The sequence below is a fragment of the Harpia harpyja genome, chromosome 6, assembly GCF_026419915.1.
Source record: "Harpia harpyja isolate bHarHar1 chromosome 6, bHarHar1 primary haplotype, whole genome shotgun sequence".
NCBI classification, from domain to species: domain Eukaryota; kingdom Metazoa; phylum Chordata; class Aves; order Accipitriformes; family Accipitridae; genus Harpia; species Harpia harpyja.
In genome coordinates this window covers 48,523,355-48,548,902 of record NC_068945.1, presented here as the reverse complement: position 1 = coordinate 48,548,902, position 25,548 = coordinate 48,523,355, and the positions used below count along the sequence as shown (strand labels likewise).

Genomic DNA, 25,548 nt, shown 5'->3' with positions numbered 1-25,548 from the left:
GCCTTTCTGATTTTCTAAGCTTTCTTCCTTTCCATCATTCTCTAGTCTGTAAACCTGTCTTTCATACAGAAGCCTCTCACAGTTGAGCCTTGTGGTTCATGGTCTTCAGGTGACCCCCAAATACTATGGAATTAAAGAGAATTTCATATTGAATTAGGTGTCTTCAGGATAGTCTTTTTATTGAGCGCCTATCTTGCAGATAGTGCTTTGAGACTCCCCAGTCCTATGTGCCTTTTCAATCCTAATAAAATCCTTTCTAGAATGAGGATTAAAGTAAATGTTTTTACTTGTAAGTGTGTTTAATTTAAAATGCAGATACGCTGTTCTCAAAATCTTAGAACAAGAGGACTGTTGCATACTCATGTATTAAAAGCAGACCAGATTTTTTTTTCCTAAGTGTTCTTTGGTGGTGGTTTTTTTTGTGGTGGTGGTTTTTGGGGGGGGGTGGGGTTTTTTGTTTTGTTTTGGGGGTGGGGGGGGTAACTTGGATGCTGAAGAATGATGTTGGTGTATCCTTGAGGGGGTTTTTTTGTTTTGGTGGTTTTCTCTTGGGTTTTGTTGGGTTTTTTTCACATCTGGGCATACAGGCTCGAATGAAGTCACACCTGAATACCCTCTATTTGTAACTACATATCCTAAGAGTTAGTTACACAGTGATAAATTTTAAGTTACCATAGTTTTTTTACACATCATATTTCTGTATGCTTCATATGGTAGTTGATATGACCTAGAAATATTAACATTTAGGAGAGGTTCTAGTTCTCATGAGTTAGAAGCAGCAGTGCAATTTCTTCCTGATAGCAGTTATGAAATAATAGTGAACTAAGCTGCTACAGACAGTTGTATTTGACTTCAGGTAGAATTAAGCTTCCCAAGAATATAAACTATGCATTTAATTATGTAATTAATTACATAACTACTTCCAGGAATAAAGGGAGTGTACCACAGTCCTTAATCAGCTGCGGATTAGCTGGATGGGTGAAAGACAAGCAATTCAGTCTTCAGATTCCTCAAAAATGTGAGAATAGTCCAGAAGCATATCTGTCGTCTTTTCCAATAAATCAAGAAAACCTCTCAAAAGCTGCGATTAATTCATATAATGACAGTGGAGGAACAACATATGAGTCACTGAATAATACATCCATTATGAAGAATGGAGTCATTCCAGGTAGAGTGAAATGTTAACATTTGAATGCTGAGTATTAATTCCTTAGAAGACCTGTAGGGTTGCTTGAGAAGACTTGCCTATGCTAGCCATAGCAATTGTTGTAACAGAATTTATTATAATGTGTTTACTACAGAAGAAATTAATTCTCAGGATACGAATTTATCAAAGACAAAAGAAAACTTTTCCTTGGTGAAAGATGACAATCTACATAATGGAGAAAATGAGCAAAGAGAAGATGTGGAACAACCAATAGAGCATGTCAATATTACTGGAGAAATTGTCATACCACCAGGTGGAAAAACATACATAGTGATCATATGCACAGCTGTGTAAGTATTTCTTTCCATTGGTTCTGACTGATACAATGGCAACAAGTCATAAAAATTGACTTAATAGTTCCCTTATTCTGGGCACAGTTCTCTTTGGTGTAGGATAAAGTAAGCCAGTACATATTAGCAAATGATGTGGAATCCTATATTAGACCTTGAAAGTAGTTAGCGTTTTAATGCTTGATTCTGATTTTTGTCGGAAGAAAATGGTAGTAGTAAATGAAGAAATATAGTGGGAGTAGATAACTTCTCTTTAAAAAAAAAAAAAAAAAAAAAAAAAAAAAAAAAACACCACAGTAAGGTGAAGATAATGCCTACAGCTGGCTATATTCTTTTCAGGAGACCCATTGCTCCATGAGCACTAGAGCTAACGTAGATTTCCTGGGAATTTGAGTTATGTCTGATATGTTTCTTCCAGTCTTGGTACCCTGACGTCATACTCATGTTGCTACATGGCTGGATCTTAAACTTCCCTGTCCTGTGATATTAAATGCAGATTATCTATGCTGACATAAAAAAAAAAAAGCTTTCTTCCTTGAAGGTGTAATTAATAGAGGAAGTGGTTTGTAGATCTTGGAAAACCCTTAAAAAACAAAAATACTTTGCTGTACAAAATATTTCATGGATTTAGTTAAGAATAAGAAGTGGGTTTGTGTGAGCTCTTTCAGAATTCAAGTAGGACCCTCATGCTGGAAAGCTTACTTTCATGTACTTTTCAGTTACTTCCAGCTGTAGCTCTACAAACTGTGTACCACAACCATTGATTCTTATGATCATAATTTGAAAGTTGAACAGGGGAAATCAAGGTCAAATGGTTTCATTCATTAAAGTAACACTGCATTAACTTTCAAACTACTTCTGTTACCATTTTGAATACTGAGGCAAGGGGTAGAAATTTTCTTAGGAGGATGTTTTAACTGCAGTTTGAAAGATAAGATGCAAGCATGGCCTGCCTTTGTGGAGAAAGGCGTGTGGAAAGAACAATTTATATTTCACTGTAGATCTGTAAATGCCACGAAGTCTGAAAATCTTCTAATAATTTGGAACAAGCCACACACAATTCCATGGAGGCAGCAGCATGAAGGTAACAAGTGCTTGCTGGCCACAGAGACCATAGAGACTGAAAATTTAGACTATAAATCTGGACAGTTCAGTGTCTGCACTGAGTTCATGTATCAGAGAAAACCAGGCTATAGCTTTAACCTGAGCAGGTAGTGTTAGTTGATATGAAAAAGTGGTACTCCTGGCAAAGAGAAAGTAAGCTGGTATCCTACTGGGATGCTTTTGTTTCAGACACATAGTAACGGTGCTGGACCATATAGTTAGTGCCGAGGAGAGAATTGGGCTCTGGGTAGTGCTGGGATGAGTTCATTAAGGGATTTCAGAGCAGATGGTGTGTGTTCGATCTTTTGTCTTGAGTTCCTTAGAAACCAATCTGAAGAAACTGTTCCCTCTGGGTTTTGGGGGGGGGTTCCCCCCCTCTGTCACTCCCCAAGCACTGCTTACACATATAAAGTGTGCTTTTTCAGAAACATAGGATCTTTCCTATTTTCTCCATTTGATGCCTTTACAGTTAGGGTTCAGTTCTGAGCAGCCTTAAGCAAGGTAGAGCAAAGCTGTTGCTGCAGTGAAGCGATATGCTTCAGGTTCCTCTGATTTGAAATGTTTTGCTAATCTTTTTCAGTAACAGTAATTCCAAGGTATTCCTTGTGAAAGAAGTATTAATTCTGTGCCTAGTATGTTAGGGGAGGGATCTCTTTACCCAAGCTTTTGATGAAATTGGGATTTTGAGACTTTCTTTTTTTTTTTTTTAATATATATATTATTATTTACGATACCTGTATTGAACTCAGGGTGGGGAGTAAGTAAGAGGAATTACCTTAAGTGAGCAGTTCTCACATGTTACTGAAATGAAAATCTACAATTTTATTTTAAAAAAAATACTTGTGGCTGGGGAAAATAAAGTGTGAACATGATGGTTTTAAGAACATAACTTCTGCTTACTTGAAGAAATCCTGGACACAGTAGAGAACTCCTGTTGCTTGGTTTTTCTGATTTTACTGTTGGACGCTATATTGAAGCCACCATAACAAATCAGGAAGAATTACTAATAGCACCTGTGGAACCATTTTCTCCAAGAAAGCCTAAAATTATTGCAGAACCTCAGCCAAGGAAGACAACAGTGGTTGCCCCTAAATACAGAAGGTAGTGTGAATTAGACAAAAAAAATAACACTTACCTAATACAGCAATACCAAATAGAGCAGTATCTGTTCTACAATGCTCACAAAGAAAATGTGAAACTGGGAGAGTCTGTACGTGTTTATACATGTATGTTGTAAACAAGGTAATTGTGGACATTACTGATAGAAGAGGTTGTTTTAGTAATGAACTGCTTGATTTCTTTGTCAAACAGGAGCTCTTCCCACTATATAATGAGGTGATAAACAAGATGAACACTGTTGCATAGTAATCTACAAGTAACAATAGTGTTACTAATAAAAAAGATGGAAAATCAGAAAGTTTTCAGAGAGAGCTTAACTCCTCAAGCAACTTCGACATCTATATCTGATAAATGCTTCCTATCTTTCATTCAGAAATTTTCCTTTCGCAAATAAGCTTCCATTATGCTTATAGTATTTGCTTAGTTATAAAAATATCCCTAAACTGAAAAAGCAGACAAATGATGTTTTCAAATAATCTGTAACTGGAACACTCTACCTTTCTTCCCAGTATAGCAAACTTCTCAATTGTCACTTTGAAGGAATCATTGGGTTTGGTGTGTGTGTGTTTTGGTTTTGTAGCCTTGGTGATGTGGCATGTTCATTAGCTGTTTTTCACATAACATAAATTGAGAATGCTAAATGATATGTCATACATTTTTGTTTTAGAAATCACAGAAAGTATTTGCCAAGCTTTCTCCCACATTATACCATACCAGATGACTTAAGAAGATGTGTGGAGCAGAAGTTAGACATACTGACCTTTCAGCCTTTCCTAGCAGAGGTATGCAAGTGTAGGTTTATGTAAGAAGGTATATTTTATGTAAGTGTGTTTGTTCAAGCTGGCCTTAATTTATCAAAAATGTATAGCCCTTGGTGTAATAGAAGATGATGTAATACTGTTATCAAGTAGACTTAAGACTTTAGTCTGTATTCCGTAACTTCCGTGGGTTTCAGTATGTCACAGAATCCAAACTTACAAGAGTACAAAAGGGTAAATGTGACAAACGGAAAAGGAAGTAGAAGTATACTGCCGGGGGGATATTACAGAAGCTGAACAAAGATTATTCTTCAGTCTCGCTTTTTAGGCATCATTGGAAAGGGGTTTTGGGGGTGTCAGAACAGTAGTCCAGCAGTTGTTTCATAGCAAATGAAAGCAGAAATTCTTAAGTTATTGCAATAATAGAGGTTTCTTTTCTGGTTGTTCAAAACTTTTTCAAAAAAAATCCTCAGATTTCATTCACTATGGCTTGTTCAAATTCTTCCAGCAAGTATAGTGATTTCAGAATACATTAAAAAAAAAACAAACCAAACTCCAAAACCAAAAAAACACCACCAAACCTGAAGTCTAACAAGAATATTACAGTGATTACAGTGATTCCTTCTCCAAAACTTTGTCCTGATTTCTGGTAGAACATTGCTGCAACACTTTTTTTTCCCCTAACTTTTTAAGGACTTAACTGGGACTGATAACTAATTTTTCAAAAATGTAAAAGGCTGTTGTCTGCTTTCTAAACAGCTCACAAAACCTGAGATCACAGCATTAAGATAGCAGGTTAGTGACCCTCTCTCAAAAAGAAGATAAAACTCTGTAGTGTTTAAAATAATTTTATACTGAAAGCCTGCCATTAATGGTAAATTTTTTTAACCACACCTTAAGATCTGTCTGGTACTGGTGACTGTTTTAAGTCTGCTCCAGAAAGCACTGCTCATTTGTCTTGTATTTGAGTGAGAAGATACCAAATAGGAAGCATTCTGTGCTATCAGCCATTGTTTAGATAGAGCTTTGTACTGTTAGAGAATACCTCTTCAGTGAGATGCATTAAGCTCAGAGGGAGAAAGTTCAGGTTCTTTCAGCTTGCCATAAGTTGTATAATCAGTCAGGCCAAGACTGACATGACTATCTCTTCACCCACCTCTGGGCAGTGTACTGCTCTCTGGGAGCACTGAGCATAGAGTCAGTTTGTAGACTGCCCCTGAATTCAGATGTTGAAAGTGCCATTGTAGCAGGGAGAGACTTGGTAGCTGGCTGGCTATTGTATTTGAGCTCCAAGGACTATGCTAATTCTGCTTTGACTACTGGGGGAGCTTAGAATATTAGCTAGTGTATAGATACATGTATTTAGGTGCCTTAATTGGCAGCTCAGTTGCTGTGCAGTCTGTCTTAAGAGGTATTTTGTATAATGTTAAGAATAGTGGGTTCCATATTTTAGTGTAGAAGTTACAACAGTAATGTATACTGTTTTGTTTTTCAGCCTCTTAATCTAGATAATTATAAAGCAAACTTTTCTGCTCTCTTGTGGCTTGAAGAAATCCATGCAGAAATGGAGATGAAAGACTTTAACATGAGTGGGGTTACTTTGAAAAGAAATGGGAACTTCTTAGTATTGGAAGTGCCAGGAGTAGAAGAGGGCAGACCTCACCTGATTACAGGTAGTAATTAACATGAGATAAAGCATGTTGATCAATATTTTCAGTGCAATACAAACTCCATTGCTTATTCATTTGTTTAAAGAAGTCTTTCATATATTTGAACACAGAGTTATTCATCTAGGCTACTAGACAGGTGAACTGCACTGTTAGTGTCTCAGTGTGAGTATTACAGTGACTGCTGTCTGAAGCAGTATGTTCTTATATGGGGCTTTCAGCAAAAATAAAGTGTGCGTTGTAGTAATAAAAGACAATAGGTATATCAAAAGCAAAAGTTGGGAAAGTAGTTACAATTGAATTCAGAATCTCAAATAATATACAAGATATTGTTTTCAGGATATGTTGTCTGATGGCGTCAATATTAGGTGCCTTTTAAAATGTAATATACAACTGCATATGGCATTTCAGAACAGGTATTCACGAATACAGCAACTTTGCTGAAGTTAGTTTAGGAATTTGCAGGATGCTAGATGTTTAACCACGCAAAAGAGGAAGAAATTAAGTGGTGTGGTGAGAATTTTACTATTCCTTGTAACAGTATGTTGCCTTTTAACTTTGTTTACAATTAGGTGATAAGGTGATACTGAAAAGTCAGGTCTACTCTGAGCATATAATAGAGTACGTTGCCTATATTACTGAGGTAAGCAAGGTGTATGTGCTGTTGAAAATACTGTGGCCCACAGGTTTCAGAGGGGAAGCTGGCAATTCATGGAGTTAAAGACTAGTTTAACCTGACTTTCAGGAAGCCAGATGTTTTTTATCTACATTCTGAGTGGTGATTTTGAATTTTTACTGTATTTTTTTAAGTCTTTGGCTTCCCTATTCTTTCTAGATTATAATCTTTACCTGCTCTGAAAGCACTCGTAATCTAGATATGCAATGTGTTGATAGAAGGTAAATATAGATGTTCTTTCTGGAGGTAATGGGGGGGTGAGGGGGGGTGTTCAGTGCTTTCAGAGATGCTTCTTTGTGTTTAAAGTGCTAAACCTTCATTAGTAAACTGACTTTTTTTTTTATCATTGCAACAGATATGTAATGAAGATGTTACTCTTAAATTTAATGCAGACTTTGAACAGACTTACAACTTGGAACCCATGGATGTGGAATTTGTTCACTGCAGGTATTTTTATAAGTTTCCAAAAAGTGGTATTTAATGATTTCTCTACTAGAGTGACTTCTAAAATATACATGACTGTCAATTGGTTGTTTTGGTGGATGCAGATAGAAGGACATAATTAAGATCTTGCCAATTCTTTCACCTCTTTCCCTCAACACACCTTTGCCACTACGTTCATTAGTAAAAGACTGCAACTGTAGTCACTATGTACGAAGAATTCTCACATTAAGCCTCTCTAAATGATTGCACCAAAGCCAAGCAGTCAAATGCGGGGGGGAGTGTTTTGTTTTGGAGGGGGGTGGGGGAGGTTCTTGGGTTTGGGGGGTTTTTTTAAAGAAAAAAAATATGCTAATATGGCTGCAAGACTAAGCAAAAAAAATTGCTGATGTTAACGACCCATCCTTTTTTACTTTTGTTTTGTTCATGGGATGTTATTATCTGTATACAGTTGCTTAATCTTCTGTGCAAAGCTATCTAAGTCTGGAACACTAGGCCATCTTTTTCTCACTGAAGAGCTTGAGAATGTATGTATCAATATTATTCATAGCAAAGCTGTTGATTGATGCTTCTGCAGCATATTTCTCAATAGATGCTTCTTTAAAAAAAAAAGTGTTTTACATAAAAAAAACTCCTATTTTTATATGCACTGGTGCATAGTAAAAAAAATACCAGATACTTTGTAGGTGTATGCTGTTGTAGTTTATGGAAATGTAAGCTTTTACTTTAATCTACAAATTTGTATTCTGATAACAGGCTTACTAGCAGGCGATGCCATTTGGCAGTTGAGCAAGCTATCTACCTGGGTGAAAAAGGTACACTTCAGTTGACTTAAGCTGTCTAGAGGAGTTTGTTTGTTGGGAGTCTTGTGTTTTATATTGCTTTCACATCAGGGCATACTGAGAGGAATGCATTGTAATTTGTTCTTAGAGGAGTTTTCTGTAAATTTTTTTATTATTATTTATTTATTTATTTACAAACAACTCTCTGAATCTAGAGTAAGAGTCATCAGAATGATTTCATCTGTTGGTGATCACAGGGAGAGGAGTGGAAACAAACTTCTGTGAACTGTTTGAGCCAATAAGAACTGTAGAAATCATACTGTTAGAACAATAGCAAATGAAATGGCAGTGTTTTGTGTTACCTCAGAATTTATTAAAAAGCACTGATTTCCTGTTTTATGATTGAGTAGAACGATCCATATGACCTTCACACAGGTCTTTACCCATTTTAGTTCTAATAAACCAGTTTTGGCAACTCGGAGCAAGCTGACGTATCAGCAGTAATGTAGTCAGTGAAATGTGCACAGTGTTTGTGTGGCTTTCAAGTTTCTCTACTCTCTCTTTCTCCTTTAAATTTGAAGTGTTATTTCCAGAAAGGCTTGTCTTACAATCACCGCAAGTTATCAAGACCCAGAATGCTACTGAGTATTGTGGTGTTGATGATGGCCTTGAACAGTGTTCCCAGCAGGAATGTAAGGTATCTATTCTGTAAATGTTCCTTAAAATGCTGACTACCATTCAGATTGGTAACAGACACCTACTGTACAGCTATTGTTAGAAAGGATTTGCATAATGTGGAGTATCAAAGAATCAAAGTTGTATTCTGCTGCTTTCTGATGACAGAAGTTTTTGTTTGCTGCCTGGGGACAGGGGATTTTATGATAACTGATACTATTAAGCTAACACTCCCATCTCAAATGGAAAGTGCTTATAAAAAAACTGTATGATTTATAATTGGAATTGCCAGATTTGCCTTAGACTAGTTTTTGTAGCTACTATTGAGTAGATACTTAAGTCCTGTCACTGTGGCAGGAAATAATTTTATGATAGAAAGTAATCATCCTGTTCTGAGTAGGTTTACCAAGGTTTCTTAACTTCTAATTAAATTATATGGAGAAAATGTAGAAATCTGTCTTAGGAATTCAGCAGGTTCCCTAGTCCTCCTTCCTATTTGAAGCAGGACTGTCACCAACACTAAATCAAGTTCGCTTTGGGGGTGGTGAGGAAGGTATTTCTTTATTTTTGTCTAGAGGTTCCACAGCCTCTGCATAACCTGTGTTTCACCACCTCTCCACTCGAGGCTTTTTTTCCTAATTCCCAGTATGAATCTTCCATCTGTAACTTGTGGATGTGGTCCATTGTTATATCACATGTGACTACAAAGAAGATTTTGTCTCTTTTGTAACTCTGATTTAAGCCATCATGGGCTATTAGACTGCCTCTTTACCTCCTCTTGGCCAAACTAAAAACTCAAGCTCTCTCAGGTTCTCCCGTTCATAACAAGAACATGATTTTGGCTCATATACAGTTCTACCATCCACAGTAACCCAGGATCTTGAGAAGGGCCTGAGGATTACTACTCAGTCAGCAGGTTCTCGACCTATCTTAGTTCACAGTTATTCAATCCCAGGTGTGGAGCTTTCCACTTCTCCTTACTGAATTTCATGAGTTTTTCTGTTGGCTCTGTTGCCAAGCTTCTCGTGGTCTCTCTGAACTGAAGATGCACCATCAGGCATTTGAGGTATGACTCCTGATTTTGTGTTGTCTGCAGATTTGTTGAGGGTGTTATTTGGTCTCATTGTAGTCATTAATGAAGATACTGAATAATATCAGTCCCAACAACAACCCTGGGTTTCTTACCTTTTCACCATCTTCCAGCTGAGTATCGAACTATTGATTAATACTCTTTGAGCCCAGCAATTCAGTCAATTTTCAACTCATCTAACTGTCTGTTAATCTGGCTAATATGTCCTCAGGCTACAAATAACAATGTGGTAAGTAAACCATTTCAAAAGCCTTGCTGAAGTCAAGGAGTATTACAATGACTGCTTTTCTTTTGTCCACGTAGTAGTCTGTCCACATAATAGTCTCTTCATCATAGAGGAAAATCAGGTTGGTCATGAAAGGTCTGCCCCTTGGTTTAGCTGTGTTGAATATTCCTGGTCACCCTTTTTTCCAATCGTGTGAAGGACATGGAATCTGGAAGAATTTGCTCCATGATATTCTCAGGGACTGGAGTGAGACTGATGAGCTATAGTTCCCCAGATCTTCCTTGTCCGTCTTAAATTGGAGCAATATTAGCTTTTTCCTGCTGTCAGAGACATTCCCTGGCTTGTCATGATTATGTTTTTATTGTAGATAATAGGCAGCAGTGTCCACAATGGAATCAGCGTGGTGAATCACATCTACCCTATCCAGTGTCTCTAAGCAGTTTGTAGCATGGTCCTCCCCTTCTGTTACTTGTCCATTTCCTTCCCATACTGTTACTTTGCACAGGAGTCTGGAGCCCTGCATGTGAGGCAGAAAGAACATTGAGTTCTTTCCCATATCATCCATCAATAAATTGTCTTCTCTTACCCATCTGTGAGCCTCCATAATCCTTGAACTGTCTCTCTTCCACCACAACACTTGCTAAATCCCTTCTTATTACTCTGTTCCTGCCACTTTTTAGCTTCAGCTGTGCTTTGATCTCTTTGACCTTCCTGATTTTGTCCAATTGTCCAAGCAGTGTTTTTATATTTTGCCTGTCCTTGTTTCTGCTTGTACTAAGCTTTTTATAAATTCATCAAGAAGCTACAAGCTTAGCTAAGCAGGCCTTCTACTGAAATTCCTGATGATCTTGTGCAACAGGATGGTTTGTTTATGAGCTCTCAATAAGCAACTTTTAGCTCTCCTGGGCACCTTTTTCCCCACATGGTAGCTTCCCAGAGGATTTTGCCTGGTGATTTCTTAGAAACTGAGGTTTGCTCTAGAACGGCCAGAGTTTTCTGACTCCGCTGCTTTACCTTCTTAGCCCTCCTCCAATCTTGCAATCTCTGCAACAAAAGCTGGCGTATGGACACATGCTCTTTCCTGTATATGAGCAGCAAGTCTAGTAGAGTGTTGTTTCTGATCAGTATGTCAGCCATTTACGTTAGGAAGCTGTCACCAACTCAGTCTAGAAATTCTAGACATTTCCTGGGTGAATTGCAGCAGGCATGTGAATGGTTGAAATCTCCAGGAAGCTGCACAACCTGTGATCAGGACACTGATGTGAACTGTTTGTCAGAAGTCTCATCCATGTTGTCTTCCTTCTGGTGGGGATTTGTTACAGTCCACCAGACAGTATGATTGCTGTTACCACAGCAGGATGGAACAACTCAGACATGTCTCTGGTTTTGCGATTAATAATGTGCAGTCAAGGAGCTCCTGCACATAGACCCAGAGCTGTGCTGGTGAGAGCAGCAGCACAGCTAGTTATTGTTCTGCAAGATGCCTGCTTCTGCTGGGGCCTTTCTGTTTGACTAGAAGTGTGGTGGAGAACATCACCTGGACCCCTCATGCTTACCCCAAAGCTATATGATCCTCCCCTTGATCTATTCAAGGTGTCACTTATCCACATGGGTAATCAGCAAAAGGAGTAGTCAGAAGGACTAGATGAGCCTTGCAGTCTTTCCATGACATCCTGGCTCTGGGGAAGCAGCAAACATATCTGGATGATACCTCTGTCCTGTACAAGAAGGAGTAATCAACCTTTAACACTCATCACTTTACTGGATTGGGATCAGTATTATGAGATGATTGAGGCATCTGGTCTAGAACCTTGCAAACACCACATTCCCTACAAGCAGTTTTCTTCCATGCTGCAATCTGAAAGAGGTATCATCTTGCTTAGTGGTATGGAGTGTGAACGTTAGCTTTTGTGGAAGGAAACAAGTTATTCAGCCATGGCTGACTGCAAAATAAATGTTTAATGTTAACATAAGCCAAACTTTTAGAAGTCTTAAATTTAAAAGGTGGGGATTCCTAGCACCACCTTCTACTACTCTATCTTTCTGTCTTCACAGTAGATATTCTATTTAATGGGATAATGCTATTTAATGGGAAAAATTAAATCCTAGCAACTTCAAAAGTGTTAGTGAAGATGGTTTCCTGTCATCTTAAGGTTATAAATGCATTTATCTTCACTTGCTGTTTTCAGGTAAAAAAACTGCAGAACCATCAAGCAAAATGCATGGCATCAAGGGAGATGAACATAACAGATGTGATAAAAGTAGCTGCGCAAACAAGCCAACTTGGTATACTTTAATACTTTATATTCAAGTATAGACAGTTCAGGATTGCAACCACTTCAGTAAACCAGGGCTGAGTAAGATACCTTTTAGATGTCCTTGTGCTCTGTCTTTTAAAGACAAATTCTAGAATGGTGCTAGCAGGAAGTTGCATTAGAGTCTTTCTGTGGATTACTTAAACATCTCCAGTTCATAGAATCATAGAACGGTTTGGGTTGGAAGGGACCTTAGTTCCAACTCCCGTGTCATAGGCAGGGACACCTTCCACTAGACCAGGTTGCTCAAAGCCCCATCCACCCTGGCCTTGAACACTTCCAGGGAGGGGGCAGCAGACATCTAGTGATATATTTTGTGCTGAATAAATTATCATTTCCCCATTGTTTACTGGAAAATTTTTGGTCATGTTCAAAGTTTCCAACTTGTTACTGGGATGCTGTGTCTCATCCTTGGGATAGCTACTTTGCCAAAGATGCTAAAACTTTAGAAAAGTTCTCAGAAAGCCTAGACCATTCCTATGCTTTTCTGGAACATGTGACTTTAAATAATCAGTGTACTTAATTGCCAAAGAGGGTGATTTTATCACTCTGTAGCAATAGGATACCTAAAGAAATATGGAATAGTTTACCTAGAATGCACTTCTGTCCAGGGGTTAGTAAGATTCTGCTGTGGAAAGCTAAAGCTAGACTAATTCAGACAGGATTAAAAAAAAAAATTTCTGTAGTCATGACTTACTACTGGTCATCTAGTACTGGTACTATCCCTGAAGTACCAGTTACTGAAAGTTACTGAAATTTTTGCTATTCTAGGATAGAACGGTGAGCTTGATCCTAAAATTACTGATTAGTTTTTACAGATTGTTGGGTTATGTAATCACAGTTCTTTTTCTGGCCTTCAATTTTGTTAAAGATCCAATACACTTCTGAAATATTAATGGCTTATTTCCTACATGCTATTCTATGAAATCAGAATTTTTGAAAAATTCATTGGTTGTTACCACATAAGGAAAATGAAAACTTTTTGAAGCATAATGTGAATTGGAACTGCTTTAATCTACATATGTTAAAAAAAATTTATGTGGACTTTTAATATTTGCTTATCTTTATTATAGTTTGTGAAACTGTGCCACTTAAACAGAGAGCTGGTGAATTTTTCAATCCTATGCTGAATGAGCAACAGAAACTGGCAGTGAAAAGGATACTGAGTGGTGAATGTCGTCCAACACCTTATGTTCTCTTTGGACCACCAGGAACTGGAAAAACATTAACAGTAATTGAAGCTATTTTACAGGTAATGGTGGATGACAAATCAGTGATCTCTAATCTTTTCAGTGTTGGAAGACTTATAGTAATTCTGTAAGTACCGTCATATTTTTTTCCCAAGGAGTTTTCAAAATACTCTTTTTAAGATCATTTTCTATAGCTCCATGAAAGCAGAAAGATCTTTATGAATTTAACAGAATTCCTGAATGGCTTATTTTTAAGTCTTTATGTCTTTGTCTTTAAAGCTTTAGTGAATAGTATCTAATTTGTGATTCCAGTAGTGCATAATATAGTAGTGCATAATATATTCATGAAGCACAGGTATGTTATCCATAAATTAATTCTGCTGTTGGTACACTCAGTTTGAGAGTACTTAGTCATGAATGTTAAGACTAGTGTTCTTGAACTGCAAAAGGATAGATGACTATAAGGTGTATGCAAAACTCTTCTGGATTCTGTATTCAGTGAAAAAAAAAAAAAATAGGCATGTTTGACCTATTGCCACTTCTCTAAATAACCTTTTTTAATGTCCCTCTTCTTTAATGTAGATACATTATACTCTACCAGGTAGTCGAATTTTGGTTTGTGCACCATCAAATGCTGCAACAGATCTGATTTGCTTACGGCTGCATCAAAGCAATCTGTTAAAACCAGGAGCTATGGTCCGAGTTAATGCTAGCTTCAGGTCAGCAGAGGTAAATATTATAGATATTTGCCACTTAACATTTCCATTTTAATATTTTGATCTTAAAATACTGATTTAGTTATGTCACTATCAGTGGTTATTAGGCTGGTTAGGCTTGTTTAGGATCCAAAGTATGAACATACTACTTCAGCTTTTCCAGAAGATTAACTGGAAAATGTTGATCATGGTCCTTAATCTGATTGTATGAGCATAGAATCTTAACCTCTTTCCTGCAGTGCTTAACTCCACAAGCAGCACATACATATCAGTGGGGTTTTTAATGTGTTAAGATGCTTTGACTTACAAAGCAATCCTAGAATGTGTTACTGAAGTCAAGCCTTTGACTCCAAGTTAAGACTACTTACACAGAAAAGTAAGCAAGTGGGATTGTCATCTTTATACAGTACACACACATCATGTGTGCATTTTGTGTATATGTATGTATATATATACAAATATGTATATGAAACATCCATATGTTCAATTTTGATTCTTACAATAAAGAAAAAACAGATGTGTTGCATATGCACTGATTTGTTTAGGCAAATTAATGAAGAATTCATTTCACTGTTTGAATAGGTCTAAATCTAAGTGTTTTGCTCAGCTTCTAAAATAGACTTCAGTGGGCTTTTTTATTCAAATTAAAATGTCTAGTTTTAGAGCGGCATTTAGTTTTACAAAATACCTTTTTGTTTCTGCAGCAAATTGATGACATGGTGAAACCTTACTGCAAAGATGGTGATGATATTCGGAAAGCATTGTGGTTCAGAATAATAATTACCACATGCAGCAGTGCAGGAATGTTTTATCAAACAGCAACACGGTAGAGTACTATGGATATGAATATCAGAGATAGCTGGATGCTACAAAACCCAGAGTTTTTAGATACCCTCTGTACTGTAACTTGAGCTATTGTAATACAGTTTATTGCATGTGCCTCTATTTTGAAATTGTCATCCTAGAAGACCACTTGGTTTTAGTAATGTTTCAGCAGAGACTTTCTCCATGGTAAATTTAAGAATTATCTTGAATAATGTTACACATTTTTGACACAATAATTTCTCCTCCACTACCAGTGGGAGCCTTGGAAATCATATTGCTGTTGACAAACACTGTGGCTCAAAATGATTATCACACTAAAAATTATGTTGTATTTGGTTTTTATCAAGCCACCTTTACTAACTGTAAACAACCACCATGTCAAGTGTTGTTAACTAAAGATTCCGCTTTGATTTTAACTTTGTAAAAGGACACTCTGAAGCCTAACTGGCTTGAGTTGTTTGGTAGAAACAAAGCCTGGGGATTGTCTTTGCTATACCAAGTGCATTGTTCTAGTTAAATAGCTGAAGGAAATCAAGAAAAACAAAAGCTTTTCCAAGTGTCTTAACTGTAGTGTAAACAATGCTTTAATTAAGATAACCAGTGGTTATGTATACCTGAGTATGTAAGCGAAATCAAATGGCAAATTAAAGTTACTGGGTTGGTTTTTGTATATTCTGTGTTGAAAATAACCATCTTTGCTCTGTGTGTGTGGAGTTGCCTGGCACACTTGACAAGGAAGTTAACAGAATTGCTGAGGTCAACCACAGGGTGGCAGAATGAACTAATCTGAAAACAGCCCTTTTTTGGGTTCATATTATTTAATTCTAGGCTTGGACACTTCACTCATGTGATTCTGGATGAGGCAGGGCAAGCAAATGAACCAGAGAGCCTGATTCCTATTGGGTTGATTTCAGAAGCTAATGGACAGGTAGTTCTCTTAACATCATTTACTGAAAGGAAAAAAGTTATGGTTTACTGGTTTTTATTTTTCTGAATGACGTAGCATGCAAGCAGCCACTTCCTAGTAATGAGTATGGAACTCTGAATACTTGTAATAAATCTTATTCATGCACAATATCCATTTCCCACACTTAAACAAGTGGGTTTACATCAAAAAAAAGTCTACGTTGGTAGGACAGGATTCAGTGTGTGGAAGATGTCAAAATAAAAATATGCTTTCTTAGTTTAAAACAATGATGTACTTCTGTCCTAGGCCTAACACTTCTTTGCAAACAGATTAGATGTTTGGGGGAAAGCAGAATACTTGATATAAATTAATCTTTGAATTCTGAAGTGTGTATGTTGTTATTGAAACTATATTTTTTTTAATAACTGATTTAATACAAGATGGATTTTTTTCATTGCATATACAGATAGTTCTTGTTGGAGATCCAAAGCAGTTAGGGCCAGTAATAAAATCTAAAATTGCACTGACTTTTGGATTAAATATGTCCTTGCTGGAAAGACTGACATCAAGAGAGATATATCTGAGAGATGAGGATGCTTTTAGTGCCTGTGGAGCATATAATCCTTTGTTGGTGAGTGAAACTACAATTTTAATTAATTTTTTCATCTAAATGAAAAAAGGAGAAACTGTGGTTCCTGCTGTTTCCTTTCCACCTTTTTGCTCCCTGATACTTAGTGATAAGTCTAGCTTGAGCTTTAGTTCTCTAGGAGAGCTTGATTATTTTGAATATATACTCTGAATAGCAAGGATGCTGAGCCCTCCAGCATGTTAAAACCCTTCTTTGAAGGGGTTCTCTATTCATAAGCAGAATAAGTCAAATATGTGCACAAAGCAGAGTTCTAAATAGTGGCTTAAAATTCCCTTCCATCTCCATTGTCCACATTTACCGTAACAACTTAATTTTCCACAAATAAGCAAGTAGAACTTCTACTTTCAACATAAAAAGATAAACAAAGCCTTCTTTTTAAACATAAAGATTAATTTTGCAAACATCACATTTCAGGAAGGGAAAAAAGAAACTGTTCCTGTTTCTTTATCACCTCTTCCTCTGAAGGATGGCTTCCCAAAACTCTTGTGTGGTGAAGTACCTGAAGTCTAATGTTAAGTGGCAGAGGTAGCATAGTACATAAATGAGCACAGATGTTTCAGCTGCTTTAGATTATTGTCTGAATCTGAAATATAGGATTAAAGTTAAACTTACTAACTCGTCTTCCCATTCTTGTGGTAATATATTTGAAGAATTAAACTGGGAGCAAAAGATGACTAGATGACCATGTAAGCAGAGGAGGGAGGAAATCTGATGGCAGACGTTAAGGGGGAAAGTGAGAGTGTTTGGCCCTATGCTTTAGGTTGGGTTCAGCCTACCGAAAAACCTGTCATGCTTCCTCCTAAAATCTGTTAGGGCAAACTTTTCAATTATTGTGTTTGTTATACAATGCTTAAGGAGAATTGGCACAGTGAGAGAGCAGGAAGTGTGAGGGCTTTAGGGATACCATTGGACTTGAGTATCATATGTTAGTCTTTTTACAGGACATATTTTTTCTGAGCTGGTTATTGCTGACTGGAATGCTTCCTTACGGCCATTCTTTCATTTAAAGACAAATACATTTCTGGTTTCTAAGGCCAGCTTCTATTAGCTATTCTCATGGTCCCTTTCTGCCTGTCAAGACTTCCTCAGAAAAACATGTTACATCCATGGAAACCCCATGAAAAGAATCTGACTCTCTTAAAAAAAAAAAAAAAAAAAAAAAAAAAAAAGAGAGAGAGAGAGAACGTGCCTTTAGATCAAATGTTTTAAGAAACTGGAGAATGACCAATTCATCTATCATGTACATTCTGTTCTTTTTTTCTTTCTTTTTTCTTTTTCCTTTGGAGGGGAAGGAGGTGGTCCTTCAAAACTGCTTTTATTTAGTATTTACTTATATAAGATCACACCTGCAGTTTTTGCCTTTAATACAGTTCTTCGGCAGCTTTAGAAAAGCTAAATGGGTGGTAAGATAGTATCTGCTTGGGAGCTGTGTACTATGAAGTCTGATGAATAATTACCTGTTACAGACTTTGGTTTTTGTCTTTGCAGATCACAAAACTTGTAAAGAACTACAGGTCACATTCTGCATTGCTTGCCTTGCCATCTAAATTGTTTTATCATAAGGAGCTAGAAGTTTGTGCAGATGCTTCAGTAGTAACTTCTTTGTTGCACTGGGGGAAATTGCCCAGGAAGGGATTTCCATTAATTTTTCATGGAATAAGGGTATGTAAAATGTAGATGTAGTGAAGGTATGAATAAGGAGGCCTGATAGAAGTTTGCTGATGTTGTAGATGAGTTTTCTGTAGAATGAATTCTAGAAAGAATATGAAAAAAAGAATAAACTCTCTTTTGCAAGTAATGTGACTTCCTGACCATCTGGTTTTAGAAACAACTACTGAAGTCAAAAGTTTGCTAAGAATGCGAGCAGCTGTCCATTGAAGTGTATTGTGGAGACGTTTGGGTACAAATTTAAATTCATAGCAGATTGACCAAGATGGGGCTACACTCAGCTGCCTTTAGATTGCTTTTGATGAGAGTTTGCTACATTAGAGTGAATACAAGCCTCTAAAAACTAGAGGACTATTAAGGCTTAAGTAGGCAGGGGAAAAAATAGTACTTTGGAAAAAAACTTTTCTTTAGTCTTCCAAGAAGTTAGTAAAAAGTGATAATATCCACTGCTTGGAGATGCTTGGTTTTGAACTCTTCTACCTTGCACAAAACCAAGATACCAGCTTGCTAACACACGTTATTCTGAGTTGAGATTGAACTCCTTTGTTGCATGCTTAAAGTAGTCTTACCATAAATTCTCCAGCTTAAAAAAAACAATATAAAATGTCAGCTGATACTTGTTCATCAGAAAGGGTGTATAGCAAAGAGGAGAAATTGTATATAACATCACATCACGTTTTTTTGCATTTAGGATGTATAAGAATAATCTATTAATAAATATATAGTCACTTCTGCACCCAGTCTTCATCATCTTGTTTCCTTTCCACTAATACAGGGCAGTGAAACACGTGAAGGTCACAGTCCTTCATGGTTTAATCCAACTGAAGCAGTTCAAGTAATGCAGTACTGTTGCCACCTTGCTAAAAATGAAAATGCTGCAGTGTCAGTGACTGATATTGGAGTGATTACACCATATCGTAAACAGGTATAACTGATGTCTAAGAACTTCACAGTTGCCGTATTTCATCTTGTGGTGAAATACATTCACATTGTGGCTGTGGTTTGTTAAAGCAAGGAGGCATATCTCAAAACTTCACTGTTGTGTGTCGTATTACACAGTGTATTATCAATCATTAATGATGTTTCCGTTGAAATCTAAACCTAGAGAAAGACAGCAGTAATGGCCTTCTACTTTTTTTAGTTTTAAAAATCAGGAAATTATAAAGGACAGATCTGCTTGCAGTTTTGGAGACAGAAGCAGATTTTTTCAGTTGTTGAGAGTAAAGAGCGCAAGTCAAGAATTTATTATCTAACAGCTGGAACAGCAATCTGATTCTGTCACTCTCTGCACTGAGGAGTGGAACAAAAGGGAAATGTAGTGAAGTAGGTGGCATGTCACCTTGTTATGGCTTTGAGGAAACGAGAGGAATTGGGACTTCTTACCTGTCCTGTAGTCAGACTTGACGTTTGTGCTGCTATTTAAACCTGTAGAGAATGTTGAATGTCAACTTCAAATGCTGTGCTTTTATTTTTAAAACTATTTATATTCAAGTCTGTTAAGTATGTGATGTCTGCTTTCATTTTAAAAGAAGATTAAATCTCCTTTCATTTCCAGAGGATGCTCTGGACTGTGTGCATATTGGTTTTTCTTGATGTTCACATCTCAGTATTCGTGGCTTTGCATGTGTGGGTTGGGGGAAACACTGTGAGGTATGTGGAAAAGCCCAACCCCTTCTGAAGAAATCTCACTTGCAAATTAGAGCTCTGCCTGTACTGATCCTACTGGTCAGGTGTATGCACCTGCCTATGTTTACAGTTACTGTTTATTTTTCAAATATTTATGTATAGTATTGATGTGACTGAACCTCTTATACTCCATAAAACATTTCACATCATTTAATATGATTATGTCCTTCATCTGCCTGCCTATGATGCAAGCTATATAATAGCAACGTCTGCTTCAAGAAAGTCACCTTGTATTGCAGGAACACTGATTAGAAAGTAGTCATTGACTGTAATCCTTAGCTTAGCCAGGCATGATTTCTTGGTAAATTTCTTGGAGCACTTAAGGTATAGTCTCCAAGCAGCTTTTAGCAGATGGTAATATACTGATCCCATGCATACCAGCATTCCAGTGCGTGAGACTCCTTGTTCCCTTTCTCTTTTGGGGAGGGTACTTAAGGTCACATCTCACCTCTGTCTTTCACTCTGCATGATGGAGCTGGCAAGCAAAGGTGGAATCTCTGCACAGTCTTGAGGGGCTGAGGGAAGCTGCTTGCCCTACCACATCTGTGGTAAGCACGGTTTTGGATATAATGCACACTGGAAGAAGAGGGTTGATGGATCTAAGTTGTTCTTCTCATTAAAATCTGGATTATTAAAAATCTGTTGATTTCTTTTTAAATGATGGTAGTGAGTGCTTCACCTTCTAAGTTGTGTAATAAGTGTGATACTTCTTAGGAAAAGTTACTAGTTTATTTTAAAACCTTAGGAATGGATGATGGCTAAGCTTGGTGTAGGCATTCCCTTTGTTAAATCACATACTTGTATATTGTAGTATGTTTTCAGTTTTGAAGTAATACACTCTCAAACGTAAAAATAAATTCCTTCAAACACTTTTTTTTTTCTTGGTAGGTGGAAAAAATTCGATTTCTTCTGAGAAGTATTGATTTGGCAGACATTAAAGTTGGCACAGTAGAAGAGTTTCAAGGGCAGGAGTACATGGTTATCATCTTATCAACAGTATGTATATTTGTTGTGGTCCTGTGGGGAGTTTTTGTATATGTCTAACTGTCTATGTTTCCTTTTTGATATTGAGCTTTTAAAAATATAAATTTTTGAAAGCTATGTTTTTGTCAGTCTGTCACAGTATTTGAAAACAGAGCTTATTTTTAAATGCATGAAACAGTACAGCATCTGTGATTTTGGGGTAAACCTTAAACCTTTGTAGATACTCGTGCTGAATTTATTTTAGAGTTTCATGTGGATAGTGTACCTTTCACTTAAGTGTGCATAGGGAGAATGGAAACTGGATGTATTATAAATATTAGAGAGACAACTGTGGAAGTCACAGTATTAAAAAGCAATTGCTATTTGATTTTAAAAAGCTGATGTAGGTTCTTTCATTCTTTTTCACCTTCAGTTTGAGAATTGTCACTTAATGGTATACAGCTGACGACTTTCTAGACACCAATGCTGACTGTGCCTAGAAGCTGAATACCCTTTATCACAATTTATTTATTTTGCATTGGTAAGAGAGCACTTGGTAGTCTTTCTTGATCATCTTGATGGTGCACTTTAAGTGCTGTGCTGGTTGTATTATAGGGATGTTGGTAAAGGTGCTAGCTTTTTGAATCTGAAGCTATCAAATGCCTTGAAGAAAGGGTCCGGGAAAAAAAAATAATCCATGCTGTGTTTCTACTTCAGCAGTATGCTAGTCAGAGGCTATCATTTTAATAGTACATCACCTCCTTTATTCACAGTTGGTTTTGGTTGACCACATCTATGGAAATGTGAAGGTATAGGGGTGTAAACTGCATCACTGGAGATTTTTAGATAACCATGAAAATGCAGAGATATTTAGTTTCGCTCTGTGCAATGAATGGGTCTTTCGGAAAAGTGCTGACAAAAGGGAGCATTCAGGAAATGTGGGAAGATGCACACGTTTGGGAAGATGATGTTTGTGGATTCGTGTTCAGCCCATCCCTTGCATTTGACAAAGGGGGAAAGAAGATTGTGTCTCAGAGTACTGGGAGGGAGTTGCTGTTATTATTTGGAAGCTGGCAGCCCTTGTCTCACCTTCTTTTGCAAACTTGATGATCAGCGTGCTTCAGCAGATGTCTCTTTTTTCTGAAAGATCTCAGTGCACATTACCTGCAGATGACAGACAAAGATGTAGTCATAGTTTTCGGGCAGTTAACTAGAGTGTGGAAATCCTCCCTGAGCAGCTGAGACATCAGGTTTCAGAAGATTTGGCGGTTGAGCTGAGGTTAGGTGCAGGCCTATGCCAGTTCCCTCTCTAAATGCTAGATATTATGCCAGTGCATGCACATATCCCTGGTGTTTGAATTCACATGAAAGCCCCATAAAGGGAAAAACTACAGCAGGTTCTTTATGTCCTACTTTTCTGTCCTTTGTCTTCTCAAGCATGTAAGATTGTTGGCTGGGGCTCTTGACAGGAGACAGTTCTTTGTGCTTTTAAACAGAAATCAGTGTGGAGTTGAGAAGTGTAAGCAGCAGCTGATAAGTCAGCTGACAGCTACTGAGGCTTTTTGCAGATGGCATCTTGCTACCAGGATATGTGATACCAATCCTTTGTGTCGTGAGACAACATCCATCAAATATGCACTGTTGTAGGCACACTGAACTCCTGGACAGGAGTAAAAATCTGTGCTGGATCACTGGAAAAGCAGGGTGAATGCTGGGGTGGAGGAACAGTTGGTTTTTGGGCGTTCTTTTGTGGCTTGGGAGAAGAGTTTGTAGTATTTTCATAGTGGTACTATTCTTACTTTCTTTGTTCTGTGTCATACCATAGCTTTTCAGTCCAGCATTGTATCTCTCTTAAAGTAGTTCTAACTATGTACTATGCCCCTATTTATAAGAACTCATTATTTAGGTCATGAAAATCTTCTTTTATCAAAGATTGGTTCAAATATAGATGAAAGAGAGGTGAAATTTAATGAGCAGTAGTTACAGCACACTAGTTGCTTTGGCTGTTTTTTCTAAGCTAGTCAAAGCACACTGATGAGACTACTGAAGAAGACTTGCAGAAAGACACACTGTGAATTGTCATTCAACTGTAAAAATTAGAATACCAGCAGCTCTAGCATTTCTTCTACTGACAAGATAAAATCACTTTTTTTTTATGAAGCAATTCTGGTATCTTGTGTTTCAAATTATAGTGGATAGTCCTGATGCTAAACTAAAACTAGTACACCATTCTCTTGAAATTGCTGAAGTTGCATTAGCAGACTGTTGGAGAATAGACCTTCTGTGGGAAGGCCAATGGTGGGAAATAGTTAGCTAGCTGAAATTTGGATTATGAAGCTAACTTGTGCATTGTTGACATTGAGCTATGGATTGCTGCAGTAAGCAAATATTATGTTAAGGTTACACTATGGCTAGATAAGTTGCTTTCTCATTACTCTATTTCTAAAATTATCTATGATTAATTTTAGGTGCGATCTCATGAAGGCTTATTTGGTGATGACATGTACTGTTTGGGCTTTCTGTCTAATCCGAAGAGATTTAATGTAGCAATTACTAGAGCAAAAGCTTTGCTGATTGTCGTGGGAAATCCTCATGTTCTTGTGAAAGTAAGTTTTGTTTTTATATCTTTGGATTGCATGTGGTATTTGCTACAGTAAGTGAATGATTTGGGGGGTTGATCTGATGTGAAGGAACATCAGATTATGTTAAGAATTGGTACGCTGTACTCAGTCTGCATTTGGGAATATCTGAACTCCATAGGTTGCTATAAGTATGGACTGTTCAGGCACCTACATAGTAGCCTTCCAAGCACAAAGGAAATTGTAATGCTGATCTGTGCATACGGGTTCCTACCTCCTTTTTCTGTCTCAAAGAGGTCAGAACCTCGATGCTGAAGTTCTCCAGCAGCCTGCAAGTCCAGTAAGCATGTTCTGAATAATCTGATGCAATCAGATTCTTCACAAAATGCAGTTGCTTCACTTTTTAAATGGAGGGCGGTAGAAGTGATTGTTCCCAATTAATATAACTGCCTACCAGGGAGGCGGTCTCCTTTTGAACCCATGCACAGTCCTTCCGTAGGAATAAGGTGAGTTTTTCTTAATATCTGCTAAGATGTTATGTTTGACTTTCTGGATAAGAAGGAAAGCAGTATTCCAGAAATGGTCGGAATAGAAAGTTTAGTCTCCCTACAGCTACATGCAACAAATGTAACTTACAGCAGCTGTAGGTATCTTCCTCCCATGTTGCACCATGCTTGCACCATTTGTAGAGTTCTGTTTCTGGAAAAGATCCTATTAAATCTCCTGCATTCATGTGCCATGTTAATTTGTTTGAAAATTAACTTCACAGAGCAGCATGATTTAAATTAAACATTAATCTTCTCTTGTAGGATCCCTGTTTTTGTGCACTGTTAGAATACAGTTTAATGAATAGAGTTTATGTAGGTTGTGACCTGCCTTCAGAGCTGGAATGCCTGCAGAAGTGAGTGTCTGGTCTTCACTTTAACCTTGCTAGATATGGATCAGTTTACAATATTTTTAAAGCTAGTAATCATTTGAAAGATTGATAAATACAACAACCTGTCATATCATAGTAAGATTTGATTTTGCAGTCTTAAGTACTGTAGACATAATAACATGTAATGCAATTGTATTTTCTCACTTCCCATAAGAAGAGTCTAAGCACTAACTATTAAATAAGAGCTGTTGTTAACTTTGGTATTGTATGTATCTCTAAATGTTGCATTACATATTTGATGACCATAAGGATTTGGGGTTGCGGGGGGGGGGGGGGGGTGCAGGGGAAATGTCTAACGTGACTGTACTGTAATTAAAGAAAATTGCTTGAAGATTGATTTAAACATGTCCCTTCTAGTAACGTGTAATACGTTGTTAAAGGAGTATTATCTACTAGATCAAACATTTTTTTCTTTTTTAATCAAAATTGTTGTTTGTGGAAAGATAAGCAAAATTTTTATCTTAGTCCCTTTAACTGACAGATGTGACTAGTTTTTCAGTGTTCAAGATGCATTCAGTCCTCATCTGTTTTGAAATTAAAAATATTTAACAGAAATTTGGTAATGAGCAAATCCAGCACCTTTTGTCCTGAGGGAAAGGCACATGTTCTGAAATGGTTGGAAATTTCTCCAAACAAGACTTTTAATACTTTTTTTTAAGGAGCGAAAAAGTTGAAATTTAACAGTATACAATAGTAGTGGCAACTTACTTGCTTTTCTGTTTAAAATGTGTACAATTTTATGCCTCTGCATAGAACAGTATGCCTGAATCTATAACAGTATGCCTGAATCCTACAAGTTTCAGAGAAGAAATTGATGAACTCTTACATTAGCTTTTTCTTACTTTATAATTTTTTCAGCTTCTCAATTTTCTCAGACTTCTGTAGTGCCTCCTAAAACTGGACCATCCCAAGGACATATATGTGTCTTGTAATTTTATTATGGGACTGTTACAGTAATATATCCAGAATGTGAACTGTAATGATACATGAGTATCTCCACTTTACTGATGTTGAGTATCTTAAGCCAAGCATACTTAAAAACCCTGCTTCCAGTTCTTAAGGCCTTTGTATATACAGA

At 37.2% G+C, this 25,548-nt stretch overlaps 1 protein-coding gene across 1 annotated transcript; it reads left to right on the top strand.

Annotated features, from left to right (window-relative positions):
• Positions 1-1,087: 1,087 nt before the first annotated feature.
• On the top strand, positions 1,088-24,712 carry MOV10L1 (Mov10 like RISC complex RNA helicase 1). Its single transcript, XM_052790950.1, has 20 exons — positions 1,088-1,168; positions 1,302-1,497; positions 3,508-3,702; positions 4,388-4,502; positions 5,974-6,151; positions 6,718-6,788; positions 7,177-7,268; positions 8,019-8,077; positions 8,626-8,741; positions 12,225-12,321; positions 13,424-13,602; positions 14,123-14,269; positions 14,961-15,082; positions 15,910-16,009; positions 16,455-16,619; positions 18,126-18,299; positions 19,081-19,230; positions 20,880-20,987; positions 23,423-23,560; positions 24,343-24,712. Exons 1-20 carry the CDS (start codon positions 1,147-1,149, stop codon positions 24,436-24,438), a joined length of 2,520 nt encoding a protein of 839 aa, XP_052646910.1. The 5' UTR covers positions 1,088-1,146; the 3' UTR covers positions 24,439-24,712.
• The last annotated feature ends 836 nt before the right edge of the window (positions 24,713-25,548 follow it).